Below are 14800 nucleotides of genomic sequence, written 5' to 3'. Positions count from 1 at the left end.
GATTTGCATATTAGCCTTTTATTATATAGGACTAGAGGCCCGGTGCATGAACTTCATGCACCGGGGGGGTCCCCTCAGCCCAACCTGCACCCTCTCCAAATCCAGGACCCCTCTAGGGATTTCCGACTGCCGGTTTAGGCCCGATCCCCGGCAGTTGGTCATCCCTCTCACAATCCTGGACTGCTAGCTCCTAATTGCTCACCTGCTTGCCTGCCTGGTCGCTCCTAACTATCCCCCTCTGCTGGCCTGGTCACCTCTCACTGCCCCCTGCTGCCGGCCTGGTCGCCCCCAACTGCCCCTCTGCTGGCCTGTTCTCCTCTTACTGCCCCCTGCTGCCAGCCTGGTCACCCCTAACTCCCTCCTCCCCGCTGGCCTAGTCATCCCTCACTGCCCCCCGTGCAGCTTAATCGCCTCCAACTGCCCCCCCCACCGACCTGATTGCCCCCAACTGCACCCCCCCACACCAGCCTGGTCGCCTCTTACTGCCCCCCCTCCTAGCCTGGTCGCCCCCAACTGCCCCCCCTGCCAGCCTGGTCGCCCCTCATGGCCCCCCCCGCCGGCCTGGTCGCCCCACGAGCCTGCTCTTCAGTTGTTTGGTCGTCCCACACTAACCCCCCTGCCGGCCTGGTTGTAGTCAGCCATCTTGTGAGGGCGTGAGGGTTAATTTGCATATTACCTCTTTATTATATAGGATTAGCTATGCTTCAGACAGTCACTAACCACAAGGGAGCAGGTACCCAATCATGTTAGTTTTGCATTTTTTTTGAGATAAGTGGGATATTGGAAGACTATGAAGTTTCAGGAGCTTGTTTATTTAAGATATTATCAACTGTCATTTCTGTACAAATCACTCCTAAATCTAGATATATTTTCAACCTTTCTCCCCAGCTCCAAATCCTGGTTTGAAGCTATCTTCACTTACATATCTCATTAAATCTTAAGCTCCAGATGTCTAGATCTCATCACACCACATCCATTTCTGTGTCTTTTAGTTTTCATATTTAAAAATACAATAATTGAATTAGCAGTTTGCTGCACTTTGTTTTGGGACTTTAATGTATCCATGTAGACAAGGACCATACATGTTTGACATGGGGCACTAGTCATGAGTTGGTTAGTACAGACATATGCCTCCATTCAGAAAGCTCAGCAGTTCAGAGCTGCACTGGTAAAGGATCCTAGTCTATTCATGATATGAAAGCTTTGGAATGTGATAAAATAGTGACCAGCTATACATTTAAAAAAACGCCTTACAGAGGGCCTTATTAGGCTCTTACTTGTTCTAGATACCCCTTGTTCAGTCTTTTCTCATCCTCACTGTAAGCTCAGTTACTTATAAATCCAGAAGGCCTGGATGTGATGGTCAAATTTTTAGCAGGTTATAAATCTACAGTTTACTTAGTAATGCTCTTGTTTCAAATATATATTTCATTTACTGGTTAAAGGAATTATGTGAAATATAAAATGAAAGTTTTTTCAAAATTTGGGAAATATATTTTAACTCTCAACATGATGTTAGATTCTCAAGCTTACAGCCACTGAAACTTAAGTTGTGCTTGCATCTGTCCTGCAAATACTTAACCCAGCGATGCCAACTAGCTGAGCTTTTTTCCCTAGAACTAAGTTTATAATTCTTATTATAAAACTGATTCAAGCAGAATCCCACACATGAAACCCATTCTATCACTGGACATGTCCTCTCTGAGATGACACAAATATTTAGTACCCCCTCTACATATTTCTTTCATGTGCATGGACATTCTCTAGGTTGATTCTAATGTCTTCTAGTCATCAAATGGTCCCTTACTGAATTCCCTTCTACCAGAATGAGCTATACTTTTAAAACCAAATAACAATAAACTGATTTATATTAGGATTATGTTCTTTTTAAAATAGCTGAAGATTCAACTTTTTACATTTTGAATCAGTTAGTTGCACTTTTAACCCAGAACCCTATATTGAGAAATAAATGTGACTATGAAGAATATAGGTTAAGTGCTACCTTTGGCAGATACATATCCAAAACTTGTAGAATTTTAGAGCTGGAGGGATCTTGGTGTTCACCTCATCAGTGATCTTATTTTATGGTGGAAAATAATCTGTAACCTAGGTACTGCTAGTATATTGTTAAAGTTGTAGAATATTCAGATTTAGTTCCAGTATACTTTAGGGCATACAGAGGTTGAGTGTCAGTGATCAGATGGAAAATAAAGTGGCTTGTGACTCATTTTTTTCTTTTAATTCTCTTTCTCCTTTTGAGTTATGAGAAGTTTTTTAAAACCCCCTAATTTGCTAATAAAGTGCAGAGAAAGAACTTCAGGAACGTGGCCCGTTTCTTTGAAAGTTAGTAACAGAGCCAAGATTAAAAACATACCCTTAAATATCGGACAACTTTTATTTATATAATGTCAATCACTGTAACACCTGTTTAGCCTACTGAGCCATGCTGCCCTTCAAATGCCCCTGTGAAGCCGCCTGGAGCAGGGTCAGCCAGCAAGCCTGTGAGGGAAAGCAAGTGAAATAACAAGAGGAAATGTCTGAGAGCATCCCTAAGGGTAAAAGAAAAGACAAATGTTGGTATCTTAATTCTTCCAGACTTAAGTAGTTTGTCTTATGGTAGCAGAGCCATTCTATTAATGGGAACACCAGAGTTTTTGAAAAATTAAGATACAGCTGTCTCTTAGGATTCACTGACTTAATGGCTGGCAAAGAAGCTAAAGTCTAAATGTTTTAGGCAATGCCAAGTTGCACTGTACAATTTGCCTCAAGATAATGGAAACAAACATTCAAAGTGCTTTTTACTCTCTTGGAAGTAAACATGATAGGAAGCATGCAACAGACTGAGGAGTCTCAGAGGAAAAAGGCGGGGGGGAAGAGATTGACCAAAGAACTTATCATAGATGCATAACTCATGGACATAGACAATAGTGCAGTGAAGGCCTGGGGAAGGGGCAGGATTGGGCAGGAGAGGGTCAATGGAGGGAGGATATCTGAAATACTTTTAACAGTATAGATGATTTAAAAAAAATAAAAATGGTTTGAAGGTTGTACTAAAAGTTGCAAGGCTGCATTTAAAATGTAAAATGCATAAAATGGCAAATATGTATTTTAATGCTTATGTAATAAGTGGCATTCTTTGTTACTAAAGAAGTTCAATGACTTTGTCCTAAGCTAAAGTTTCTATAAGGATGTGTTGTTAAGTAAATATGAATGTAAAACAGTGTTCATGGCATAAGTCAGCGATTTTCAACCTTTTTCATCTCCTGCATGGTACACATAAACTAATTACTAAAATTCTGCAGCACGCCAAAAAATACATTATTTTTTGCCAATCTGACAATAAAACGTAGGCATAATTTTGATTCATTCACACTGGACAGCTGTTGTTGTGTTGACTATTGTTTTTTTATTGAATTTATTGGGAAGACATTGGTTAATAAAATTACATGAGTTTCAGGAATACAATTCTACAATACGTCATATTGTATATTGTATTGTATGTTCACCACCCATTGTCACATTTCCTTCCATCACCGTTTTTCCCCCTTTTACTCTCTTCTACCTCTCCCCACCCCCTTTTCCCTCTGGTAATCACCATACTGTCATTTTTTTTATTTGACAGTATAAGGGAAAAGTGGTAATGCCCCTAACTAAATAGGTATTGCTTGTTTTAAAGATTCTTGCAGCACACCAATTGAAAATTGCTTTAGTAGACTAAGAATAACCCCTAGTAGCAGAAAAATCAAAGAAACTCAGAATTTCAGCTAAAAGATTATCTAGTACAGTCTGACCTCTTTAATTAACAGACCGGAAAGCTGAGGCCTGCAAGCTTACTGACACTCAATAGCAATATTGCCATGATTAGAAGTTTGCAACATTTTAGAGTTAACATTTAATAAAATTCATTGGTTCTAATAAAAAACACACAACATACCAGATTTCCATTGCATTTGAATAAAATATTTTAAAAATCATTCATTATAAATTCTCATAAATATTTGCATCCTAAATGCTTTCTGCAGTGCCTGGTTGGCAAATAAAATAGGCACCAAGTTTTAAAAAATAAAAGCAAGTGTAATCATTATAGCTTTAAGATTGAAGTAATATGTAGATTATTATACGGTAGTTTTTAAGTATCTAAAGGTTCCTATACTGGGAACTATTTGATACTGTATCAGCAATAATATTAGGCTCTGATTACCATGTGGCTTTTGAAGAAATCCTTTTTTTTTTTTAATTGCTCCAGCTTTGGAAATCTATAGAACTCTATTGAATATTTAATATTGTGAAAAGAAATAAAATACCTAAGAGAGTAGGTATACACAGAAAATTATTTACCAAAAATGGAAATAAGTGGAAAACATTCCCTTATTTGGGAAATGTCTTTTAATAGAAGCCTGATGATTCCGTTAAAATGCACAGAAGATAAGTTACTGCAAGTATTTATAGGATACTGTTTGAAAAGTTTCTACTTGAGAATTCAAGTGTTATTTTCTCTTAAGAAAAATGTAGTTATATCCATTTTGTATTTTATTTTATAAGTTCATGTTATACTTTGATGTCTAATTCAATCTCATTTTCTTTTGTATAATTACTGCTAACTTTTTTAAAAATGCTACATATTTCAAAGGGAAATAATGTTTAAAAGATGTGAAACATTTAATCCTTGTATGCTGGAACCACTTTTAAAGTATCATAAGCACATCTGTAATACATTACACAGGGAAAAGAATGTATGTGTTCTGTGGCCTATGGGCACTAGGGTGGCTGGCTTAGGAAAACTGAGTATTTTGCATTTTGAGCTTTAACAACAACAAAAAATCTGATTCTAAAATGAAGAACTTAATCTTAGGGGTGAGGTTTGTGGTCAGGCAAACGTAAGTCAAGTTTTGGTTTTACATTTGTTCTCTCACTTGTCATCTACTTCTTAAAAAGAAATCAGTTTTTTACAGTGGGCTTGCCTTTGCATTCTACTTTGTTAAGTACTTTTGTTTTCCCTCATTTGATAACTATGACCTGGGACAAACTTAGAACAAAGAAATCACTATACCAGGAATTCTTAGTAAGTGTGCTACATGTCTCAGTCAGCTGCAGGTTATGAAGTAAATAATTTGTTACTAATTAAGAAACAGCAAGGTTTGTAAAGTATTTACTCTTAAAACAAAACTACAGCAGATTCAAGTGTACCCGGTGATAACTTCACGCTTGATCACTTGTATTCCATTATGCTTTTTGGGGCGGAAGGGGAAAAAGGTGGAGTTACAGCTGTCAGGCTGGGTATCCCTTGGGATGAGTGTTGTGTACGTGAATATCATCTATCATTGGTGGAGATAGAGAAGAAACGTTAGAGAACTTCTGTGCTGCATTGGTGGACATGTTCTCTACTGTTTCCTCTTTGACGTGACATGACATTCACATGCCAGCACATTTCTATATGCAACTAAGTCCCAGTAAGCCAGCTGAAATCCCACCCCTTTTGCTCCTATTCCAGAAAGCAGGCAAGGTAGCATGTTAGGGGAATGCATCTTCAATCAACTCACATTTTTTTAAGTAATGGCATGAGAATTTCATATCTTAAGGAATATGAGCATCAAATAACCTGTGATACATTTGACAGCTATGTCATACATATACCATGGCTAATAAACTCCATATTTCTTAAATTTTGTGTTTTTGCCTCATTCAGAAAACTAAATCTGGTTTTTTAAATGTTTTAAATAAAGGAAGGTCGTATTTAATTGTATGGCAATAAAATTTCTAGAAGCTATCATTGGAATGAACTTTTTTTAAAAAAAAAATCTTTATTGTTTAAAGTATTACATGAGTCTTCTTTTTTCCCCCATTGACCTCTCCCCCGCCACCCCCTCCTCCCAGCACAAGCTTTCACCCCCCTACTGTCAGTGTCCATTGGTTATGCTCATATGCATGCATGCATACAAGTCCTTTGGTTGATCTCTTACCCCCTCACCCCCCCATCTTCCCTCATAGGTTGTACAGTCTGTTCGATGCTTCTATGTCTCTGGTTCTATTTATGTTCATCGGTTTATGCTGTTCATTATATTCCACAAATGAGTGAGATCATGTGATATTTAACTTTCTCTGACAGGCTTATTTTGCTTAGCATAATGCTCTCTAGTTCCATCCATGCTGTTGAAAATGCTAAGAATTCCTTCTTTTACAGCAGTATAGAATTCCATTGTGTAGATGTACCACAGTTTTCTAATCAACTTTACAAAAGTATTTTGTAGCCAGTTATTTTACTGATATATATTACTAGAAATTATTTATCATGGAATGCTGTTTGTTTTTCCTTTAAGGCTCAAACTAAGTTTTTTTGGGGGGTATTTTTAGATAGTCATTGTTTTATTCAAGATAATTTTATGATACATAAAATGTAGATATTATGTTAAAGTTAGTCTTTATCCCTTACTTGATATAAAAATTAATGACTTATCCTAGAGCTTTCCTAATGTTTATTTATTTTATATGCTTTTGATTTAGCTTTAGAACCTTCATAATAATAGCTCTTTTACCTGTTTTTTTAAATATTAAATTTACTATATTATAAGGAAATAGCTACTGGATTAATGTTATCACTGTTTAAAATTTTTTTAATGTAAGAAACTCTGATATATTTTATTTGTGAGTAGTTTTTAATATTGAGAGCATTTTCTTGTTTTGCTTTTTTATTATAAGATATTATGAACTGGATCCTCACAAGAGTCTCCTTGACAATTTGAGGAACAAAGTGATCATTGAATACCCAACATTACATGTGGTATTAAAAGAATCCAGTAAAGACATGAACGTTCTTCACGAAGGTAAGTATCAATTTGTTCTTGTAATGATCAGAATAACTCTAGTGAAACTGAAGCAATAGGGCTATCTGTGTAACCTTACATATGTGTTTTCCCAGTAGATTTACACAGGTTTACTCTATAGCTGCAGTTAGTACTGTAAGTGATGAATGAGCTGCTCCTTCTGTCTGGTTTGAGAGAATGTAAGCTATCAGTTTAAAATGACTGAACCAGTTTAAATGCCTGGCTATAAAAGGATGCTCTCTGTCTTAACATGAGTTCTATGTGTTTTTGTCTTCTTTAAAGCTAATGGTCTAGAAGTAACAGTTTGTCATGATCAGAAAAATTTACTTCCTAGTTAAAACTTTTTTTTTAGAAATTCCTAAAATGAGGAATGCAAAAACATTTTTAATATCCCACCATATAGAAAGAGAAATGTTGCAAAGAATATTAGTTTCAAATTTGGACTGCATTTAGAAAATGTGCCATAAGGGTCAAGTGCCATTGCTTTGACCCTTTATCTCCTTTTATTTTTATTTTTTAAGTATATCTTTATTGATTTCAGAGAAGAAAAGAAAGATAGAAACATCAGTGATGAGAGAGAATCATTGTTCTGGCTGTCTCCTGCACACCCCACAATGGGGATGGAGCCCACACCCAAAGCATATACCCTGACCGGGAATCTAACTGTGACCTCCTGATTCATAGGTTGACGCTCAACCACTGAGCCATGCCAGCTGGGCTCCTTTTATTTTTGAACCCACTGTTTCTTGTTTTCTTTAATTTTGTTTCCTTGGCTATATTCCTTGGCATTTTAGTGATTTTTTTTTTTTAAGTAGAACTTTCCCTTTTCCCTCTTTGGTGAGTAGTGGAGTTGGGAGGAAGTATTCGAACTGGAAGTGGTATATGTAAAAGTTTAGTGTATAAAATGACATCCATATTTGCAAGTAATGATTAAAGTAAGCTAATTGTGTTTCTGAGTACAGATTAGAGAGGATGAATAAAATCCAGAAATTCCTTTTAAAAAGGGAGAGGGGTTACTTACCTTAACTCAAAACCATTAGATACCATTTTCAGTTAAGAATTATAGGTACAGGCCAAATTTCACTGTAACAAACTCCAGGTTACCGTAAAGTCCTTGGATTGGATTGAACTCTGTTGTTTAAGATAATATTACCTGAAATATGTGATTCGGGTTTTACTGCTATTATTGACTATAACAGGAAGTAACCTTTACTATAAGGTCTTCTCTGGACAGTATATATATAATAGCTTTTATTCTTGGGAAAATTAATAGGGAAAAAAATTTTTCCCAAGTGGCCAAAATTTTGTCAGTTCCACAATTTGAAACTAGTTTTTTAATTAGCAGATTTGAAGTTTCTAATAATCAATTATGGATTTCTAAATCTTAAGGTTAATTCTTTTTTATATGTTTTACAGTTTGAAAATAGCTGTGTTTTTTTTTTCTCAAATTAAATTAGAAATTCTACTTTTAAATGACCAGTTTCACTTTTTTTTTTTTTTTTTTGAAGTTGTATAAAACCTTGCTTTTTCCTTAATATAATGCACATAGCTCTCTCTCTAAATGTTGGTTTCAGGGAAAGTTGTTTAGTAATGTGGGTTACTAGCCAGGGCAAACATTGTCTGTGTAAATAAACATGCACACACAGCACCTCTTTTACCTTGTTTAGGAATGCACATTGAAGTAAGGCTTCCTGTAACGAAGCAAAAAGAAAAGCTACATTTGTAGTGCACTTGGAACCTTCTTAAGAAACATTTGCTCCTTTTTGGTAGGTGTATGATGTTTGACTTATCTACAGGAAGCAGAGTGACTCGTGCTTTCAGTATAGAGGATAGTTTAGAGCTGCTCTAGCAAAGAACTAAGGAGGATCCAACAGGATTTGAAGGACCATACCAGTGTTGTCATATCATAAGTACACATACTTTAAAAAACAATGCCAGGCCGTCCTGTACCTGCATTTTTTTGTGTAAGCATTTCAAGGTGTCTGGTTTTTTTTGTACCTTCCCAAACCATTGGATATTCTTCAGGGTGGTCCCTTAATACAGAAGAAGGGTTATATAAGAATAGGGCATTTTCTTTGGAAAGCCTTGAAATTCTTTCTCTCTCCAAAGCCAAAAACTTGAATTTTTAATCTTGAGTTCATAGCACAAGGTGTCTCTCTTCTAGTTTTGGGAAAATGTGTTTCTGGGCTTGGATTCAGTAGTTTTCACAGTTGATGGTTGTGATAATGTTTGTTATTGTAGATTGCTATAATTTACTTTATCCAAAGTTTCCCTGTATTGATGAGCAATAGGGCAAGTTTTGTTTGTTTGCTTTTTGCTTTTTAAGGAATGAAAAAATTTGACTGTAAAAGTTTTAGCAGTTAAGGTAGCCCACTGGATTGGAGATGTAGAGTGCTAATCACCCATCTCATTTCAATCCAGTATGAAGTGATCAGAATAGTGTTACTTGCTTCACAGGTCTTTGTTTGCCAAAATCAACTAGTAGATCAAATGACGTGACGAAAGCGTGCTGCATTTCAGTCTAAGGAAAAAGAATGGAGCTCTATTAAAAGAAAACAACTGGGCAACTTCAATAAGCAAGGAAAGGGGAAAAGTTATAAAATTGCAATGCCAAATAGTACAAAGCCCCATTAATTTAAAAATACCAGCAAGAATATATTTCTCTGTTGTTCTAAGATAACTCAAAATTAGAAAATGCCTCTGCCTTTGAGAAGGAATCCAACCCAAAATTGATTACTTGAATTAGTGAAAATACCTGGCATAGCAGCTTCTCATACATCAGTCTGTTATTGGGCCAATGAATCCTTTCATCCATTCTCCTTCTCTCTCCTTCTCTTACCTCTCCTTTTCCTTCTTTCTCTTCCTTTCTCTTTCAGAGTGTGTGTGAGCAAATGGGTAGATCTCAGGAACACAAATGTAAACTTTATAGTTCAATAGGTGCTAAATAGAGTTTGCATTCAGTGCAGAGAAAGCCAGAAGAGACTACAACTTGTAATGTGGAGACACTTGAAGGACTCTGCTAGAGTTTTAAAATTCCACAAGGATGGTGGCATATCTTGGATGGAAGCTATCTATTTCAAGGCCTTACTCATAAACACAGTTTGGTTGCTGGTACAATCTTAAATCTAGGTCCTATTGGCAAACCACAAAGAACTTGACAATTGGAATATGTGGCTAGATCTAGGTTTATGATTCTAGCACCAGCTCTTATTAGCTTTGGGCCCTTGAGCATTTACTCTGCCTCTCTGAGCTCTATTTTTCTTATTTACACAGCGGAGATAAATGGCTATAAGCCTCAAGCAAAATAATCTCTATTTTAATCTTAATTGTTTCTTTATATATTATTTCCTTTTAGCTTCACCATACAATGAAGTTAGAGCAGTCACTGTGGATCCCATTTTGCAGATCAAAAAACACAACAAAAAACAAAAACCTAATCATCAGAGAGATGCAAATTAAAATCACTTTACACCTGCCAGAATGGCTGTCATCAATAAATCAACAAACAACAAGTACTGGCAAGGATCTGGAGAAAAGGGAACCCTCGTGCACTGCTGGTGGGAATGCAGGCTGGTGCAGCCACTGTAGAAAACAGTATGGAGTTTCCTCAAAAACTTAAAAATGGAAATTACCTTTGACCTAGCGATCCCACTTCTGGGAATATATCCTAAGAAATCTTAAAGAATATTTGCATCCCTATGTTCATTGTAACATTATTTACAATAGCCAAGATTTGGAAGCAGCCCAACTGTCCATCAGTAGATGAATGGATAAAAATATTGTGGTACACTCACAAATAGAATAGTACTCACCTGTAAAAAAAAAAAAAAAAAAAAGGAAAGGGAAATCTTACCTTTTGCAACAGTATGGATGACCATTATATATATCATCTAATGAACAAAATAAACTGACAAACAAAATAGAAACAGAGGCATGGAACAGACTGACAGCTGTCAGAGGGAAGGGGGTTTGGGAACTGGATGAAAGAAGGTGAAGGGATTACCAAAAAGCATGTATACATAACACATAGACACAGATAACAGTGTGGTGATGGCCAGAGGGAGAGGGGGGTGGAAGGGTAGGTGGAGGTGGGCAAAGGGCTGGGTAATGTGGGTGGAATGAGACCTTGCTTGGGCCAATGGGTGCATGATGCGGTGTGCAGATGATGTTTTATTGAGTTGTACACTTGAAACCTGTATGGTTTTGTCAACCAATGCCACCCCAATAAGTTCAATCCTAATATATAAAAACCCAGGGCCCGTAACATCCCAAACAACCGAAGGCTTGACCGACTGGAAGTCAGTGCTGGGTTGCCGTGGCTGAGGGGGCTGTGGATCAGGCCTGAAGAGAGGCCTGGAGAGAGAAGCAGGGTCTGATCTGTAGCCTCTGTGGCAGCTGTTGATCAGCCTTTGCCTCTCTCTCTTGGGGCCTGGCCAGCAGCCGCACCTCTCTTTCTCTTGGGCCTCTGCTGGGGCTACTCATCAGCCCCGCCTCTCTGATCAGACCCACTGATAGGCCTGGAGATGCTGACTGGCATAGAAACCAACCAATCAGAACCAAATCTGGGTGAAGTGCAAGGAGCCAATGGCTGTCTAGGAGGTGGAGCTTTTGATGCAGACTGGCATAGAAACTGACCAGTCAGAACCTAATCTGGGTGAACTGCGAAGGCAGAACCTAAGGTGGGGGCTAAGGAGGGGTTTTAAGGGCAACAGCTGTTTGGTATAAGGTGTAAGAAAGCAGTTCAATTTTTTAATGACCTGTTTGGCAGCATAGTGCATATGGCTGGCTATCAGTCCAGATATAGGGATTATGTATTTTTGTCTGCCAAGAGCATCTCCTCCTGATAAAAAAGACTTCACCCCCCCCCCCATTTAAGCAATCCTATCCTATATAATCTATCTATACTACTAATAGGGTAATATGCTAATTAGACCGGGTTGACTGGCCATCTTCTGGATGTCCGACTTCCTTCTGGACAAAGCCATGGTCTTGGGGGCCAAGGCAGAGGCCATTGGGGGCGATCAGGCCGGCATGGGAGGGCAATTGGGGGCAACCAGGCTGGCAGGTGAAGGCAGTTGGAGTTGAGATCAGGCTGGCAAAGGAGGGCCGTTGGGGGCGAGATGAGGCCGGCAGGGGAGGGCAGTTGGTGGCGAGATCAGGCCAGCAAGGGAGGGCAGTTAGGGGTGATCAGGCAGGCAGAGGCAGTTGGGGGTGAGATCAGGCTGGCAAGGGAGGGCCGTTGGGGGCGAGATGAGGCCGGCAGGGGAGGGCAGTTGGTGGCGAGATCAGGCCAGCAAGGGAGGGCAGTTAGGGGTGATCAGGCAGGCAGAGGCAGTTGGGGGTGAGATCAGGCTGGCAGGGGAGAGCAGTTGGGGGCGAGATGAGGCTGGCAGGAGAGGACAGTTAGCGGCAATCAGGCAGGCAGAGGCAGTTAGGGGCGATCAGGCCGGCAGGCAGAGACAGTTAGGGGCAGTCAGGCAGGCAGTGAGGTGAGCTGTTAGGAGCCAGCAGTCCCAGATTGTGAGAGGGATGTCTAACCACCAGCGGGACAAGGGGTCCCCAATTGGAGAGGGTGCTGGCTGGGCTGAGGGAACTCCCACTCCCGTGCACAAAAATTGTGCACCGGGCCACTAGTAAAAAATAAATAAAATAAAATTCTGAGTCTTCAAAAACAAAACTGAAAGACTGACTTGCATTTATATTGATACTGCAAATGTGCTACACCAGGGGGATAGATATAGGGAGGAAAGGTGCTCCTATATCCTCAGGTTTAGTGAGTGATCATAGACTTGCTTGCTCTAGTCGAGGCAGGTCCTTTAAAGGAACTCCATTTCTACTCTGAGTTGTCTTTCTTGTGAAAGGAAGGACATGGCGATTAGCTAGTCTTCTGTCAGCCCACATTCACTCAACATACACTGCCCCTCAATTTTAAGTTTAAAAAATATCATGGAAAAATTTATTCCAAACCACACTTGGCTAGCCTATGTGATAATCGCAATCTATTCGGTGGTATGAGTGTGGGATCCTAACCACACTGTGAAGTGACCATTCCCAAGTCTTCCACACAGTCAGGAAGGATGTTACCTCACAAAATATAATTGCCACTTTCAGACATCATTTCTCTCTTTACTGTGGCCAGAATTGTATATCCCGGCTGCCTGGGACATGACATGGTTTGTCTACCCCTGTGAGCAGTGCTATTGGTATGCATCAGAAGAGAAAAGAGAAAAGGAAAAAACAGAACAGGCTAAATAGAAACAGTATAAACATTTGACTGTATGTTTATTTTTTTTCAGTGAAAAGTGAATCTACCAAGAACATTGGCAATGAAAATTGAGCACTTATGGAGGAAGGAAATCCCAGGTTGCAGAGGACAATGCATTGACTAACTACTGTTGGATGATTGGGGTGTATTGTCAATGGGTTTGTGCAATTTTTTGTTTTTCTGAAAAGTAAACAATCTAAATTTTTTTTTTTAAAAGATGTGTTTTCTAGCCTCTTGAATTGACTTATGAGCCCTTATTCCTATTAACAACCCCTCTTTTGCACCTGGTGGGCATCGTGCTTATTTTAATTAGATCCTGGCTTTTAGTATGCTCAGTTATATACTAAAACATTTTCTGATTTGATACAAGGCCATACCCAAGGATCACCTGTGTCAGCCACAAAGGTGTCTAAAGACCATGTGACATACCAGCTAACCACCAGTTGCCCATTCTTACCTTTGATATTTATATGTAACTTACCCTCTTGAGATAAATGAATGGGTCTTTTATACTTGGTAGCACCCAGAGGTATGTCCTTTATAAAGGCTGAATAAATACACTTAGCTACTATTTCTTATATTCAGTCAGAAAGTTAGCAACTCCACATCATTGTTTGAACCAGGGGTCCTCAAACTGTTTAAACAGGGGGCCAGTTCACTGTCCCTCAGACAGTTGGAGGGCCAGACTATAGTTTTAAAAAAAAACTATGAACAAATTCCTATGCGCACTGCGGGCCCCGGGATGAGTCGGGTGCTAAGCAGGACAGGCAGCGGCACCCGGCGAGCTGGATAAATGTCCTTGGGGGGCCGCGGGCCGTAGTTTGAGGACCCCTGGATGCTTACAAATTTGGCAGCACTTGTTCTCACAGTGAGCTGTGTCTTATGAATTCTGTGCCTTTTATCCCATTTTCACTCCACTATTGTCATTGCCGCACAGGGGTGTTGTGATGACCAGTTTTAGGCTGTGTTTTGAAATATCCAGCAATAACTGAAGGAAAAACACTTGAAACTCTTTAGTGTTGTTGGAATGTATATGTGTATGTATGATATACCTAGCTTAATTTATACCTTATGGCAGCTCTGTATACATTATGATCTCACATATTGAAATTAAATGTTCCTAGTTTTATTGGAATTCATACAGTTATGAAATTGCAGCATGACTATAAAAGAGTAAAAGATTATTACAACTGTGTTGCATCTGTGTACTTAATGGTTAAGAAAACAAAGATAGCCCTAACCAGTTTTGCTCAGTGGATAGAGCGTTGGCCTGCGGACTGAAGGGTCCCAGGTTCGATTCCGGTCAAGGGCATGTACCTTGGTTGTGGGCACATCCCCAGTAGGAGGTGTGCAGGAGGCAGCTGATCGATGTTTCTCGCTCATCAATGTTTCTAACTCTCTATCCCTCTCCCTCTCTGTGAAAAAAAAAAAAAAAAAAATCAATAAAATATATTTAAAAAAAAAGAAAACAAAGATAAAATTGGATATTGGTGATATCCATTTTTAGTTTATAATTGGAATAAGTTTTAGACCAAATGGAAACCAAAAGCATTAATTAAAGAGATCTGGAAAGATTAGAAATATGAAAAAATATATAATGAGAAGATGAGCCTAGAAGAAACTTGTAGAACACAAATATATAAAACTTGTGGTAGAAATTGTGGAAGAGAATCCAAAGATAGTAATGCCACAAAGACCAGTTGGTTTAAAATTG

General features: G+C 38.8%; 1 protein-coding gene across 2 annotated transcripts in view; it reads left to right on the top strand.

The window, feature by feature from the left end:
• Window positions 1-14506, top strand: part of ZNHIT6 (zinc finger HIT-type containing 6) — a 60350-nt gene extending 45844 nt beyond the window's left edge. Inside the window, exons 9-11 of one of the 2 annotated variants that reach the window (XR_013959842.1) lie at window positions 6697-6821; window positions 13118-13682; window positions 13913-14279. Coding sequence is in view for 1 of the 2 variants with exons in the window: in XM_080654358.1 (XP_080510484.1) it covers window positions 6697-6821; window positions 13118-13158 (166 nt within the window). In the remaining variant the exon portion in view is untranslated. Of the gene's footprint in view, window positions 1-6696; window positions 6822-13117 lie in introns of both variants that reach the window. The other variant, XM_080654358.1, reaches the window with a different exon arrangement.
• Window positions 14507-14800: the final 294 nt, after the last annotated feature.

Source organism: Plecotus auritus, assembly GCF_963455305.1.
Source record: "Plecotus auritus genome assembly, chromosome: 2".
Classification (NCBI taxonomy): domain Eukaryota; kingdom Metazoa; phylum Chordata; class Mammalia; order Chiroptera; family Vespertilionidae; genus Plecotus; species Plecotus auritus.
The sequence above is the reverse complement of the archived record's forward strand: the minus strand, read 5'-3'. Positions and strand labels throughout refer to the sequence as shown.